We start from the raw sequence: 15,510 nt of genomic DNA on the forward strand, positions 1-15,510 counted from the left end.
GTTAAAATTTTCCCTAACACTGCTGTCCAAATAAAGAAACTGACCTTTGTAGGCACCTTTGGTTTTTGCAAAAAGTTTCAAAAGAATAGGTGATTAGAGGTTGTAAAGGTTTATAATAAGAGAGAATGTTAAAAACACCTTGAGGAGAAAATTTCTAGCACATTTTATTCACCCCATTCCTTCTCAAAGAACCTACATATGTAAGGTCCACAAAAGAGGCAACTAATTCTAACTCCCAATCTTGAACCAGCTGAATAAAACTAATATTCCAATGGAAAGTGCCCTGGAAGACAACAGCGACTCAGCCATTGAAGCTTCCTTGTTACTAGCACTATTGAAAAGCTCTAAGAAAATATTCTCCAAAGGAAGTCCCTCACACCAAAGGTCATGCCAAAATCTAATAGAAGAACCATCCCCCATCTTAAAGATGATACAAGGATAAAAATCATCCCACCCCTTCTTGATATAATTTCACAAACCAACCCTATAGGGCCCTACACCCTATGAGAACACCAACCCAACATGCTACCATATTTAGTATCAATAACCCTTCTCCACAAGGCATTCCTTTCCATAGCCATCTCCACAATCATTTCCCCAACAAAGACTTGTTAAATAAAACCAAATCCCGAACACCCAATCCCCCATTTTGAACTAGTACACAAATAGTCTTCTACTTTACCAAGTGATACTTAAACTCATCTCCTAATCCTATCCACACAAAATCCCTTTGTAATTATTCAATACATCTAGCAATATTCACCGGGATAGGAAACAGAGATAATTAGAAGTTAGGCAAGCTAGAAAAGGTGCTCTTTATTAAAGTTATACAGCCCCCTAAGAAAGATATAATCAACCAATCGCCGCTCCATTTTCTCCAACATTCCAATCCAAAGTTCTTTTGCCGTAAAGTTGCAAATAAGGAAAGACCCAAATAGGTCATAGGTAGCTTAGCTACTTTGCATCTAAAAATACCAGCCAATGCTTCTACATTGAGAGCATAACCAACTGGAACCAATTTAGATTTCCCAAAATTTATCTTCAAACCTAAAATAATCTAAAACTAACAAAAACTAGTTTCAAATGCCAAATTTGCTCTAGATCCACTCCACAAAAAATCAAAGTACTCTCTGCAAAGAGGAGATGAGAAATCTCTAAACATTTCCAGGCACTTCCGCCCACCAAGAAACCTGAAACAAAGTTGCCAATCCTAGCCCTCTCAAACATCTGGCTAAGGGCATAACAATAACAAACAAGTGAGGGGATAAAGGGTCTCCCTATCTCAATCCCCATGAACTATCAAAGAATCCACCCTGACTACCATTCACAAGCACCAAAAATGGAACCGTGGAAATACACGAGAATATCCACTACCTCCATTAAGCACCAAACCCACACCGTCTAAGCATATACAACAAGAAATTCCAATGCACATGATCATACACTTTCTCCAAGTCTGCTGCACAATACTCTCGGTAATCCTAATTTAAGGCGGCTATCTAAGCATTTATTGGCAATCAACAGTGAATTCAAAATCTGTCGCTTTTTGACAAAAGCATTTTGAGGCTCAAGCACCACTTTATCAAGCCTAATGGCCAAAACCATTGTCAGGATCTTATAAACCTAATAATTAGACAAATCGGCCAGAAATCCTTAGTCTCCACTGCCCCAAGTTTTTTTGGGATGAGAGTGATGAAGGTAACATTGAGACATTTTTCAAAATTACCATGAGCATGGAGATAATGAAATACCTTCATAATATCTCCCTTCAAAATACCCCAACAAAATCGGAAAAAAGCCATCGTGAACCTAGCAGGACTGGAGCTTTATCCTCATTCATATTGGATACTACCTCAAACACCTCATCCTCTATAAAACATCTATCCAGCTAGCTACACACATCGTCTTCCAAAACAGTAAAAAAAAAAAAAAAAAAAAAATCATCCCATCCAACAAAGGCCTACGAACTCTAGACTCCGAATAAATAGTCTTATAAAAATCCACTATCTTCTCTTTGATGGTATCCTAATTAGTGATCTCCCCCTATCCACCACTAATCGCCCTATGATGTTGTTGTGGCGATGAGAGTTTGCAAGTCTATTAAAGAACTTTGTATTTTTACCCCTTCCTTCAAACATAGTAGTTGAGATTTTTGTCTCCAACTAATTTCCTCGATCAACATAATTCTCTCAATATCCGCTTTGGCCTGATCACATTAGCGTTGTTCCCCCTCTAGCAAACAGCAATTTGTTCTCTAATATTTGTGAAGATGGTATAGAGGTTTGTGGTGGTGGTGGAGGGTGAGAAGTTGGTGAGGGGGAGAGAAGACCTCATGATCTCATTCCAAAGGCAATATTATTGATAATTAAAGGTCAAGTTGTGTGTAACCTACCATTTTTTGTCAGCAACTACTATTATTATATCAATAGTAAAGCATCAAGCTAAAATATTTGCAAACTATTTTCTAGAATCTAGCTATAAATGAACAGCATAAATAAATATTTGTAAACATTTTATGTGCATTATTATCAAGAAAAATATGGAGAATGTGAAAGAAAAACAAAGCTCATACATGTGTGTGATGCTGCAGCCTCCGTTGAGAGAACAGTTGCATGTGACATTGCTTAGCGTGTCTTCTGAAATGTCTCTTTTGAAATTTTCCTTAGTACTGCAGAAATTTCCATTGATCTTCCAATTTAGGTTTTTTAATTTTGAGTTTATTGCTTCAAGAGCTTTCACTGTTAGATACAAAGTCAATTAGTAATATGCATTTATATACATATTAAGGAAGTTACAGAAAAAAAAATTAAAAAACAAATTAGAGAACATCCAAGTGAAAAAGGAAACAAAAAGGCCAAAAAAGTTGTTATAATCATCTTATTGAAAAAAAAAAAAAAAAAAAACATATATTATTTAGCACAGTTTTCTAAGAAGCAATATGACATGTGAGTAATTAGATAACTAACGTCTGTGCATATACTTCAATAATCACATCCGTCTTTGTGAATGCATGCATATCACTAGGTCCCAAAAGAAAGTAATCCACTGAGTCCCAAAGTAAAGAAAGAATCCAAGTATGATCCTCTTTTTTATCTAACTCTTGTAAAAGTTAAAACACCATATTTTTATTTGAGTAAATTTCAATTCATAATTTATAGTTTGACCATATTACAATTTAATTTATATAGTGAATTGCTACATTTTGATTGGGATTCTGTCCAAATTTACAATTTCTGAAAGGAGAAAGTTTGTGTAATAATTAAAAGTTTGTATGCTAAATTGTAATAGAATCAAACAAGAGTGGGTACATTGTAATTGTTTCTTTTTATTTAGTAAACCCACATGAAATGTACATAGTAACACCCTTTCTTACATCCTTTCTCACAACTATCTTAAGTGGTCAATAGTGAATGGCAAGTCTATGTAAAAGTGAAGCAGTCTATCATTATTTGCCATATAAATTGGAAGTGGAAAAAATTGTGGTCCTAGAACTTCTCTATAGACTAAGCTAATAATTAGTGTCATTTCAGATTTCAATTCCAACATGCTTAATAATCAAACGAATCTTTGACATATTAGTATATCACGTTGTCAAAAACTAAATTGAATAACATTTTTTTTAATTCCTGATCTGACCAAAAGATATACGTGTTGGGCATGATAGTCAAAATAGTGGTTGGAACATCAAGCTATATTTTCAAGCAGATTCTTATTGCAAGAAAATTTAAAACAGCTTACATTTATTAAAAAATATAAATGAGAAAACAAGGAATTAATACCCGTCAAACAAAATCTAGTCAAGTCAACAAAAATCAAATTAATTGATGCCAAGTTCAAGTTATCTAAAGTGATCCAAGCCAAAAAAAAAAAAAATTAAATTGATTTAATATCACCAACCAACCAAATTATTTCCTACAAGGTTAGGTACCAACATAACATAACCATTCCCAAATCCAATTTCACAACTTATTAATTTGTGTGATTGTGAGTGGCTGACGAAAAGTGGTGAGTCTATATATGCAAAAAAGGTCCAACCTTCACACAAGTCAACAAGTTATGAAATTATAAAAAAAAAAAAAAAAAGGTCTGCGTCTGTAGAAGTATTATATTTCCTACTTCTATTAATTATATTGAACATTCCTCCAACCAGCTTACATAAATAGATTGAATTTTCCTAATAAATCAATGTGTACATTAAATTAAAAATTTATTTAATGATAATATTACTTATTTAAATAAATTAAAAGTAATACGATAAACACATACTATTTTTAATATTTTACATTATTTTTACAATAAAATTAGGAAAAATGTTAAAGTTACAAACTATTTTACAATATTTTTTTTAAAATTATTAATGTGGTGAGTAGTTATTAATAGATAAAAAAAATTAATGTTAATGACAGGACCAGACGAGAACTAATAAAAATTAGTTACAACAATAGTTTGTAAAAATTTTGTAAAATCGATTGTGTAAGTAGAATTACTCAAAAAGTAGATGTGAATGGTTATATTAACGGTTACATAATGACTTAAAAAAATTTATTAAAAAAAAAAGTTGCAGCAGTAATAGGGACCAGGATCATATCTCATTCAATAGACATATTGCTGATAATTAACATTTTTTGGTTCTCACTTCTAAGGGCATAAAATTTTTGAAAGAGATGAGCCCATCCATTGAAAGTGAAGAAGAATTTAATCTATTTGGATTTTAAATTTCTAGTGATCCAAGAATTCAAGAAAAGAACAGAAACATTTATGCCAAAATTTCGTAATAGTTTCCTTCTATGGAATTCTTGAGTCACTAGAAATTTAAAATCCAAATCGATTAAATTCGAGGAGCAATTCACTCGATTAATTTGTTTTACCAGTAGAAAACACAGAAAAGTCTTGCAAGTAATTGGCATAAGAAGAAGGGTCGAAAATCAAACACAATTCCCAAGAAATTGTATTCACGGAAAAGAAAACAGCAAAACATAAAAGATTATGCAGAGGAGAACAAATTGTTCAGTTAGAGACTAATAGTGTTATATGGGAAAGTACATACCTTCATTTTGTGGCAAAATTTGAGCGTCCGTTCCAAACTGGGTGAAGCAATTCAAAACGAAAATGACAAGAACAACAACATAGACAACCTTGGATTCTGAAATCCCAAGTCCCATCGTTTTCCTCATATAAAAATACTACTACTTAAACTGCCACGGTACACCTATAAATACATTGAAGAGAGATAGAGGCTGGAGGGAAAGAGTAAGAAAAAGGCACCGCCTGGGTTAAAAAAAATGGGCGAAAATTCACTTTTAGTCACTATATTATTTTCGCTTCTGGCTACTAGCTTCTACCGCTAGCGCTTGGACTTGGAAGCAAGCTACAACTACCTTGAATCAATGCATCAACGAATGAAAAGAAACCGCTTACCAAGAAAGGGGGGACAGGTTGGTTCGAGGACCCGTTGGTCAAAGGAATTCGTATGCCGATCTTACAATGAAGCTGCAGAAGAAGCTATTTGACAGTAATCTATCAGGAACTTCAGAAAGAGGCTGGAAAGTGAGGAGGATTTTGTACTATTATAGTCTCTGACCAAACTCCCTACTCTTTTAGGAACTTCAGAAAAAGGCTGGAAAGTCAGGAGGATTTTGTACTCTTTTAGGTTGTATCTTGGAAGCGTTGGCTGCAGTGCACACTGACAGAAAGCCTTTGACTTGTCTTGTTTCCAATCCTCAATAATGGTTCAGTTCCTATTAGTATCCATGATAGCACCGCCTGGGTTAGAAAAAGGGCGAAAAAAATCAATTCTATTTTGATTTCTATGGGTAATTCACTCACAGAAAACTCCTACGTAAATGAAGTGCCCGATTGACACGTTAGCATACAGAAAACTCTTACGTAAATGAAGTGTCCAATTGACACGTGACTATTAAAATAATAATAATAAAATTTATTTAACATTTTAAAATACCACATCAAAATATAAATTATTAAAAAAAATTTAATTTCTTAATTTTAATTTTTCAATTCTCATATTTTCTTGCATTTTATTTTTTCTGAACCAAACACAAAAATACAAAAGGTTTGGTTTTCTCTATCTCTATCTCACGATCTCACTCTCTCTAATCCTTTGAAACTCACAAATCGGCAAGGCCTCTATGGTCAAGTTGAGAAAGTAGAGGAGGTGGAGGTGGTGGAGGTTACGATCAGAATTTTATTCCCTGGTCGGAGAGTTTCTGCGGTGGTTCGTTGACTTCGTTATCTTTGTCTTCATTAAGGAGAGAGTTTCTGAAGGGGTTTAGATCGCAACAACGTCTTCAAGTTCAGATTGGTTGAGCATGTTGTCGTGTCGGCGATTCGACAACAACGGGAATAAGGATTCGGTGGTGTTGTGTTGTTGTGAAGCCTGGATCGGTGGGTGTGCTGTGATGTTGTGAAGCCTAGATCAGTTAAGCTGTTGATAGGCGGTTGATTGGGTGATTTGGGTTGTGGGTCTACCTCTTAGGCTTCTCCCTTGACCAACGATGAGCATATCAGCATCTGTGGGGGTCTTGATATTTGAGGTTTTGATCATGGAAGCCATGAGGTCTTGATGCAAAGAAAACCATGAGCAACATTTGGGTATTTTGGATTTTTTTTAAAAATCAATTTCAAACGTAGATCTGCCTCTGGGGTTTGTTGAGATTTGTGGTTTGTGGTTTGATGATTTTGGATGGAATTTATGGAAGCATAGAGGTTGGGTTTTGTTGGTCTAATCGGTGATATGTTGCTTTGTTGTTGATTTGGTTGGGTTATAATTTACTGGTTTTAGAGATATGTTTGGGATGAAATTCTATGTATTTAGTTGAATTTGTGATATGAGAAATGTTGGAAAAGAAAATCTTTGAGTACTATGTTGTTGTGATCTGGGCTTGTGTTCTTTTAATCTGGGTTTAAGTTGTTGTTTATTCATGTTCTTCAACATTATTTGAATTTATGTGTTTTTACGTTTTTCATTTTGTTTTTATGCTTCTTAATTTTTTTTTTTAAATTGATAAATTAATTTTTAAAAATAAGACTGACGTAAATGTTAATGTGACGTTGATGCGGTATTTTTAAATATTATTTTAATAGTGGTATTTTATGTGCCAATTGAGCTTTTATATGTCACGTAAGGGTTTTACGTCAGTGTGTTGAGGATAGGAATTAAAATAGAATTAATTTTCTATTTTTAGAAATTAGAATAGTAACAAAATTAAAATTGAGATTAAAATAAGAATATGTTTAAAATGTAGGATCAAAAATGTATTTTTTCAAAAATACATGTATATGGAAAAGTTGGACTAACCGACTAAGGAAAAATCAAAAGCAGTAATAGAAAAGGTACTATAAGGAAAAATCAAAAGCAGTGATAGAAAGGTGGTATTGGTACTGTTGCGTTTACAACTTTAATAAAGTTGTAAAATTCAATCCCAATCCATGCAAATGATAGCCGCCGACGAGGAACATCTTTCTTTGTCCGTCTCTTTATAACTAAGACGGAAGTAACTTTGTGTGAGTTTAGATTCGTCACGGTAAGGTGGTATTGGTATTGTTGTGTTTACAACTTTAATAAAGTTGTAAAATTCAATCCCAATCCGTGCAAATGGAAGCCGCCAAAGAGGAACATCTTTCTTTGTCCGTCTTTTTACAACTAAGACGGAAGTAACTTTGTGTGAGTTTGGATTCAGTAGGATTGGATTCAGTGAAAACGCTGAATCCCGCGTCACGTTGTTGTTGTTGTTTTTTTTTTTTTTTTTTTTTTTGCTTTCACATTTTTAAGAGAGTAAAATTTACTGTTCATGAGATAAATTTTACTGTTTCATTACTGTTTACATACTGTTTATCATTGTAACAGTACTGTTTATACATTAAAAAATATTAAAAATAAACCTCACGATATTATTCACACATTTAAAATTATTTTACTACAATACTTTCAGTTTTTAATTCCAATCCAAACATACTTATAAAGTATTATTCGCGGTCTTCGCTTTTTCCACGAAGTAACCAACCCCCGTCTCTTTCTCTTTTTTTTTCTTTTAATAGATAAAATGATTATCGTCATCAAATCTTTACTTAATACTATTATATAGAGTTTATGTTATAGCTAAGCGTGATCCAATGACACGTTAAATTACCTGCCTACCTTCCTTTCATATTCAATGCTCTGCCAGGGTTGATAGGGTACAAAATTCAAAATCTACCGCACCCCACACACCGAGATCCTAATCACTAGGCCATCACTCAAAGATGGTATCTTCATCTTTTCATTGTGTCAATTTAATTGTTTTTTAATGGGCAAGCAGAAGAATAAAGTTTTGATTGGGATAATACATACAAAGAAGCATCAATGTATGTAATAGTAGCTAGTGGATGCTTTCTAGCATTGTAAAGTTTCAAACAAGGTGTATGATATATACTTTTCATAATTAATACATTGCATGTGTTTTCTATAAGCAACAGTAGAGGTTAAAATAAAAATAAATTTTTTTTTTTAGATGCATTTTTTAAAGCAACATTATTGTCATGTTGAAATTCTAGTATGGCTAGCCATTACATCATTGGCACGCTTTTATCAGAAACTCAGCAAAATGGCTTTTTGTATTGGTTTAATATTACTATTGGATCACGTAACAAATGCGACATTTTTTTGTTTTTTTTGAAGGTGAATCTTTTTAGTACATCCCACAACTCGTCAGCAGAAACTACTAGTCCAGTAATATTCAAAGATTAATCATTTTTGTATAAAGTACTATAGCATTTAATACTCAATGTACTAAATAGGTCCATGTATATAAATATATGGTTGTTGTATATACCATTACAAAACAATGTTGATAATAATGGTAGCTGTATACAAGCAATCTTATGTTGATAATATTGTCACATTTGATTACTAAAATTGAATTTAAATCACACTCATTCATTCAATCTGCTGGTCTATTCCGATTCTGTGATAGTCATATATAGCTACCAAGTTGGGATTTTGTTTTTAAAGTTTTCAGTTTTCACCATCAATCAACATCTTATTGTTGTCAACTTGATAACAATAAGATGTTGACTAGTTGATAACAATAAGATGTTGATTGATGGTGAAAACTGAAAACTTTAAATATCTCAAGGACTACGGGTGTAAAAAAAAATGCTAGGAGCAAAGACTTGTCGGCAAGTTACGAGGGGTGAGACGTATCTCCACAATTTTATCGCTAGTTAATATCTGTCCTAAAGTACACATTAATCTATTTGTTTTTAAAAATATTTTTTCGAAAAATAAAAAAGTTGTCAATATTTTTTTCAAAAATGGTTAGTTATTATGTGTCCTAAGGGCACACATTAGCAAAATCTTTTTATTATTTACAATGATGTAAGTAAGTTATGACAAAAATGATGATTTTAGTCACCTCCCCATGTACAAAGTGCTTGGGGGTCTAGGAGGAAAGGGTTCGAGTTGCGGGATTAGCAGCATATTGTAATTATTTCTATAATATATATATATATATATATATCTCAATAATGCTTTGACCATAAGAAATTTACAATTTTACCCCAACTTGTGGATTTAAAAAATTGTGACAAAATTTACAGATTTATTGTGCTCTTAACATTTTTGAAAAGCTACTTATCCAAAAACTAAAAACTAAAAGAAGAAAGAAATTGGAATTGTGATTGTAGTCTTGTTAAAAGAAAATATGGTATTCCAAAATCCGCTGTTTGTTGTGATGATTTTATTAATATATATTTGAACTGGAAACAAAAGTGTAAACAACAAAATAATTACTGTGAAAGTAGTTGTTGAACACTCATGCCGAATAAATATTGGCCTATAAGCACGCGCATACTCAAAAGTCCTTTTATTATTATTTTTTTGTAAAAGTTAATAATTTGAATCTATTATAATTTGGGATTACTATATTTTTCAATTACAAAAAAACTTAGAAGTGTGATGAGTAAATTATTTCATCCAAAACTCAGAACACTCATCACACTCTAGGGGTGTGGTCCTATTTTGTAAACGTTTTAGTGGAAGTTAAAAATGTATCAACTTATCCAAAAAAAAAAAAAAAAAAAAGTGTATATATCTATTTACTATTTAGTTTACTTTTTTTTTTTTTTTATAGCTATTATTATTATTATTTTTTTTTTTGATGTTTAGTTTTGTTTTTGGATAAACATGGGGTGTTTTTTTTAAGGAAAAAAAACAGAAATAACGTGGGTTATTTAACTTATTTTTCTATTTAAAAAAATAAATAAACGTATAGTTATTTTGAAGGAGTGAGTTAGTGGAAGAGTATTCCTATTTTGTAAGCAATGTTTTAGTGCAAGTTAGACATGTATTTTTACCAGACTATTCTTTAGTTTTGTCTCTATTTAAAAAATCTGTGTTTTTTATTTTATTTTATATATGACAGTTCCTTGAATATCAGTAGGTTGACGAGTCTCGAACGATGATGATCTTTGGGCTATATCCTGTAAAACGAGAACACTGAATCAGAGGAGACCGGTGGGGACCGGCCAAAAGTCCTCCGATGATGAAATTAGTGACTTTGGAACTCTCTGTAAGGAAGAAGTATTTTCTTAAATAAAATTGTTTGAATGCCTTACCCTTCATCGAAGAATCCTTATATAGTATTTGTGGAACAGTTATTTGTTTAATAACCGTTCCTAATGTCGAGGAGTCCGGAGAATTGGGGTAACTTCCATAACCGCTATGGAAGTTACCTAGGTTGGACGGCCCGTTCCATGGTGAACTCGTCCATCTTTTATTAAAGACGGACGAGACCATCTAGGACGGCTCGCCCACTGTCTAGGTGATGATGGGTAAGATTCCCATAGGATCTAGTCCGTCCAAAGACGGACGAGATTAGCCAGGACGCTTGGGAGATCACTTAGCCTGCTTGGTTTGTCCTAGCTTGTGTTTCGCTGGATGATGCATATGGACGAGTTCAGGAGTTCATGTTTTTTATGACACCATCAGTTGCCCCCTCGTCCATGTAAGTCGTCCAATGAGTGGGGTGAGCTGCCGACACGTCCTTGGGTGCATATAATTGGTCAATAAATCATTGCGCCACATGTCATTTTTTTATTAGCGACTGGTCCCGTCGATTTAGTTTTCCAAGGTAGATGCCACGTGTCATTTTCGTATTGGTAGAGTCGTTTCAAATGCCTAGGTCAGCATCCTATAAATAGTGGAATGCCTCTCTTAACCTTTATCATTTCAGAGATTTTCTTCCTTGACATCCATCGTCTAGAGATTTTCTTCAAAGAGCTCCTTCACCACTCTCCCATCTCAAAACCCACCCTCCAAAACCTCCATATTTACTTCCACGCCACTCTCTCACCACCGCACCACCACCACCGCCTCCGCCACAAGACGCCGCGACCTTAGCTAAACTAATCCTCAGCTCCGACCCAAAAACCCTAACCCAAACCCTCCAAGACCCTCAAATCCAATGGACCCAAGACCTAGTCAACAAAACCCTCAAGCTCCTCTGGAACCACGGACCCAAAGCCCTCCACTTCTTCAAAACCCTAGACCACCACCACGCCAATTTCACTCACTCCGCCGCCTCATTCGACCACGCCATCGACATCGCCGCTCGTATGCGCGACTACAAGGCGGTGTGGGGCCTCATGGCCCGAATGCGCTCTCGCCGCCTCGGCCCAAGCCCGAAAACCTTTGCCATTATCGCCAAAAGGTTCGCCGCCGCAGGTAAACCTGATAGAGCCTTCAAACTCTTCATGTCAATGCACGAACACGGTTGTTTTCAGGACTTGAATTCGTTCAACACTATTCTTGACATTTTGTGCAAATCGGAACGCGTTGAAATGGCTCATAACTTGTTTAAGATGTTAAAGGGTAGGTTTAAGGCTGATTGTGTTAGCTATAATATAATTGCAAATGGGTTTTGTTTGATTAAGCGGACGCCTAAGGCGTTGGAGGTGTTGAAGGAAATGGTTGAGAAGGGATTGAATCCGAGCTTAACGACGTATAATATAATGCTTAAAGGGTATTTTAGAGCTAGTCAGATTAAGGAAGCTTGGGAATTCTTTTTGCAAATGAAGAAAAGGAAATGTGGGATTGATGTTGTTACTTATACTACCTTGGTTCATGGGTTTGGTTGTGCGGGCAAGATTAAGAGAGCTAGAAAGGTTTTTGATGAGATGATTAAGGAAGGGGTGCTTCCTTCGGTTGTGACCTATAATGCTTTGATTCAGGTTTTGTGTAAGAAGGATAGTGTGGAAAATGCAGTTTTGGTTTTTGAAGAGATGGTGGGGAAGGGGTATGTGCCTAATTCGACGACTTATAATGTGTTGGTTAGAGGATTGTGTCACGCGGGTGAAATGGATAGGGCATTGGAGTTTATGGGAAGAATGAAGGAAGATGAGTGTGAGCCGAATGTTCAGACATATAACACTGTGATCCGTTATTTTTGTGATGCTGGAGAGATAGAAAAGGGTTTGGAGGTGTTTGAAAAGATGGGTAGTGGGGTTTGCTTGCGCAATTTGGATACATATAATGTTTTGATAAGTGCGATGTTTGTGAGGAAGAAATCGGATGATTTGTTGGTGGCTGGGAAGTTGTTGATTGAGATGGTTGAGAGAGGATTTTTGCCTCGAAAGTTCACTCTCAATCGGGTTTTGAATGGGCTTTTGCTAACTGGTAATCAAGGTTTTGCAAAAGAGATTTTGAGATTGCAGAGTAGATGTGGCCGTCTTCCACGTCAGTTCAAGCTGTGAAGCCTAGTGACATTGCACTCACATCCCTCTTGTCAAATATTGAAAACATTTCCTAATGTGAAGGGCTCCTATTGTTGTAGAAGCTGACTCATGATTGACAGTGTGGCTTTATAGGATGCACATCTCATTTGCTCTTCAAAGGAAACTGAAATTGCATTATGAATTTCAGTCATCACCTAAAATTGAGACATACAATACCTGCTTGTGTAAGCAGTCCACAAAGAAAAATTTATTTTATTGTGGCTGTGGCGGTGGAGGTTTATAAATGGGAACAAAGCAATTGAGCATTAGAAATCCCTTTTTCAGCCTTTCAGTGGAAACAAAGTACAATTGTATGTGGCAACAATTGAGACAGGGCAACAGGTGATGATGGCCATTGATTTCATAAGTTTGAAAGTTGATTTGCTTCATCTTCCTAGTTCCTTCTGCTATCTCATGTTTTGGAATTGGCATCTGGGGACATGTTTAAACTCCAAGAAGCCTAGAACCCTTCCACAGGTGATGACTGTTCTTGTTGTTCAGTGGGCTTAATGTTGCATCAACATCCCTAATCCCTATTCTCTTCTATGTTGCCTTCACCTCTCTGCTCTCAACCGTCCAGCACTCCACCCTATCTGACTCAGTCAGGACTTCACATCTGATCTTGCCGTCAAGCACTGCACTCATCGATGATGACGAAGACGGTGATCCCCTTGCAACGATGCAAACAGGTTCTCAACTCTCTCTCTCTGTCTCTCTGTTTTAGGCTTTTAGCTTTCAAATTTCTCTCTCCTAGGGTTTCATTTATGTATCATCCTATGCGTTAATTCAAATTTTAGTTTTACTTTTTGAATCTTTGGATAATTCTGATGGTGAAATGCATTGGAATATTGTAATGGTATATATATTGGCGTGGAACTGTTTATTTAAGTACTTGTAATATTTTGGGATTGAGTTTTTTGAGATAAGTTTTGAGCAAAAAGGTGGGATTGAAAGTGCGTTTGTAATTTTGAGGCGCTGTTTATGTCATTAGACATTGTTATGAAATTACTTTTTATAATTTCTTTTTCTTTTTTTCTTTTTGGGTTTGATAAGAATTTATTGGGCAAAGAAAGCTGGGACTGATTAGAGGGTTTAATAATATTGATATCAAAGTTCATTTGGATTCAGGAAATTTGGGATCTTTAAGGACTTTGCATTGTTTCAGTCTTTTTCTTCATTTGATTTTTTTTCTTTTAGTTGTTATGAGGTTGATTCTTATTGTTTGATTATTAAGAATGCTGCCCAATTAATTAGATTTTTATTATTTTATATATTTTTTTAAAGATTTAGTAAATCCTTCCAATGTTCACCCTTTACACTTTTCTTTTTTTTGATAAGTAATAAGAGAATATTATTAAAATAAGAAAAGCAAGAGAAAAACAACGAGTTCACGGTAGTGAACAAAGGAAAAAAGAAACAACAAGACAAAAACAGCCCCTAATCTATTCTAATAGAAGAAATAAAATCCATAAGGGTAGAACAATCCGAGAAACACCAACATTGAGACCAATCAAAGAGGGTCCTCTGGCAAGACTCTAATAACTGAACCACAGTTTTCCCCTCATCCTCAAAAGCTCGCTGATTCCGTTCAGACCAAATAGTCCACATTAAACAGCCTGGGACCAAATCCCAAATATCAGAACTATGCTTCCCAAGCTAATGAAACCAACAGAATAATAAATCCTCAACTGAACCTGGCATGACCCAAACGATCCCAAATAACCAAAGCATATACATCCACAAAGAATGAGCTATCAGACATAAAATTAATAGGTGATCCACAGATTCCGCACTACAACAGCACAAATAACAATGATTCGCCAAAGGGCGACCACGAAGTATAAGATTATCCAAAGTTAGAATCTGACCATGAACTGCTGTCCACATAAAAAGAGCCACCATTTTAGGAACCTTAACTTTCCAAATACCCTTCCAAGGGAAGGTGGAGGGAGTTGCATTTCGAATCTTATGATAGAAAGACCGAGTATCAAACTTCCCACTACCATTAAGATCCTAACAAAGCCTGTCACACCCTCCACGCCTAGGGATTCGGGTTTGGATGAAATGGAGAAAGGAGTAGGAAACTGCCAACTCCCAATTATTGAATTCCCTCTGAAATCTTAAATTCCACACTCTGTCATTATCACCCACTGAAGGGCTTAGCACATCAGAAATACAAGCCTCCTTATTAGCTGAACACAAAAATAACCGAAGATAAAGATTTTTAAGAGGGACATTCCCAATCCACTTATCATGCCAAAAACGAGTGCGAGATCCATCCCCCACCACAACAGAGAAATGCTTGGCAAAAGTTTCCCACCCTTCACTAATACTCCGCCATAACCCACAACCATGGGCCCTACTACAAGCTCTAGTGCACCAACCCCCTTTTCCCTCCCCATATTTCATGGCTATGACCCTTCACCACAGATGAGAGGTTTCATGGCCATACCTCCAAAGCCATTTCCCTAAAAGGGCCTGATTAAAAGGCGCCAACTTCCGAATTCCTAAACCACCCAACTCACGTGGTAAGCAAACCTTTTCCCAAGCCACCAAAAGATATTTGAAACACTCAACTGATGAACTCCACAAGAAGTTCCTTTGAATGCGTTCCAATCTAGACGCCATAGCTTTGGGGATAGTAAAAAGGGAAAGGTAATAAGTCGGAAGGCTTGAAAGGGTACTCTTCAGCAAGGTGAGTCTACCACCCTTTGACAAATAAAGTCGCTTCCAACCTGAAAG

The 15,510-nt window shown here is 35.4% G+C and overlaps 2 protein-coding genes across 14 annotated transcripts in view; one reads left to right on the forward strand and one right to left on the reverse strand.

Moving 5' to 3' along the window:
• The window catches only part of LOC126701711 (pentatricopeptide repeat-containing protein At1g74900, mitochondrial-like), a 39,323-nt gene that overhangs the window by 20,085 nt on the left and 3,728 nt on the right, over positions 1–15,510 (forward strand). Inside the window, exon 2 of one of the 2 annotated variants that reach the window (XM_050400039.1) lies at positions 11,950–13,457. The exons of the other annotated variant lie outside the window; for it this stretch is intronic. Coding sequence (XP_050255996.1) covers positions 11,950–12,747 — 798 coding nt within the window. The 3' untranslated portion in view covers positions 12,748–13,457. The remainder of the gene's footprint in view (positions 1–11,949; positions 13,458–15,510) is intronic. 2 annotated transcript variants of the gene reach the window in all.
• The window catches only part of LOC126701710 (probable LRR receptor-like serine/threonine-protein kinase At1g53430), a 60,158-nt gene that overhangs the window by 11,034 nt on the left and 33,614 nt on the right, over positions 1–15,510 (reverse strand). For 2 of the 12 annotated variants that reach the window (XM_050400035.1, XM_050400032.1), the window contains exons 2-3: positions 5,048–5,209; positions 2,573–2,738 (exon numbers count right to left, since the gene is read on the reverse strand). The exons of 2 other annotated variants lie outside the window; for them this stretch is intronic. In XM_050400035.1, coding sequence (XP_050255992.1) covers positions 2,573–2,738; positions 5,048–5,174 — 293 coding nt within the window. In that variant the 5' untranslated portion in view covers positions 5,175–5,209. Of the gene's footprint in view, positions 1–2,572; positions 2,739–5,047; positions 5,817–15,510 lie in introns of those variants that run through there. 8 more of the 12 variants (XM_050400031.1, XM_050400028.1, XM_050400026.1 and 5 more) reach the window with 8 other exon arrangements.

The sequence above is a fragment of the Quercus robur genome, chromosome 10 (assembly GCF_932294415.1).
Source record: "Quercus robur chromosome 10, dhQueRobu3.1, whole genome shotgun sequence".
Taxonomy (NCBI): Eukaryota; Viridiplantae; Streptophyta; class Magnoliopsida; order Fagales; family Fagaceae; genus Quercus; species Quercus robur.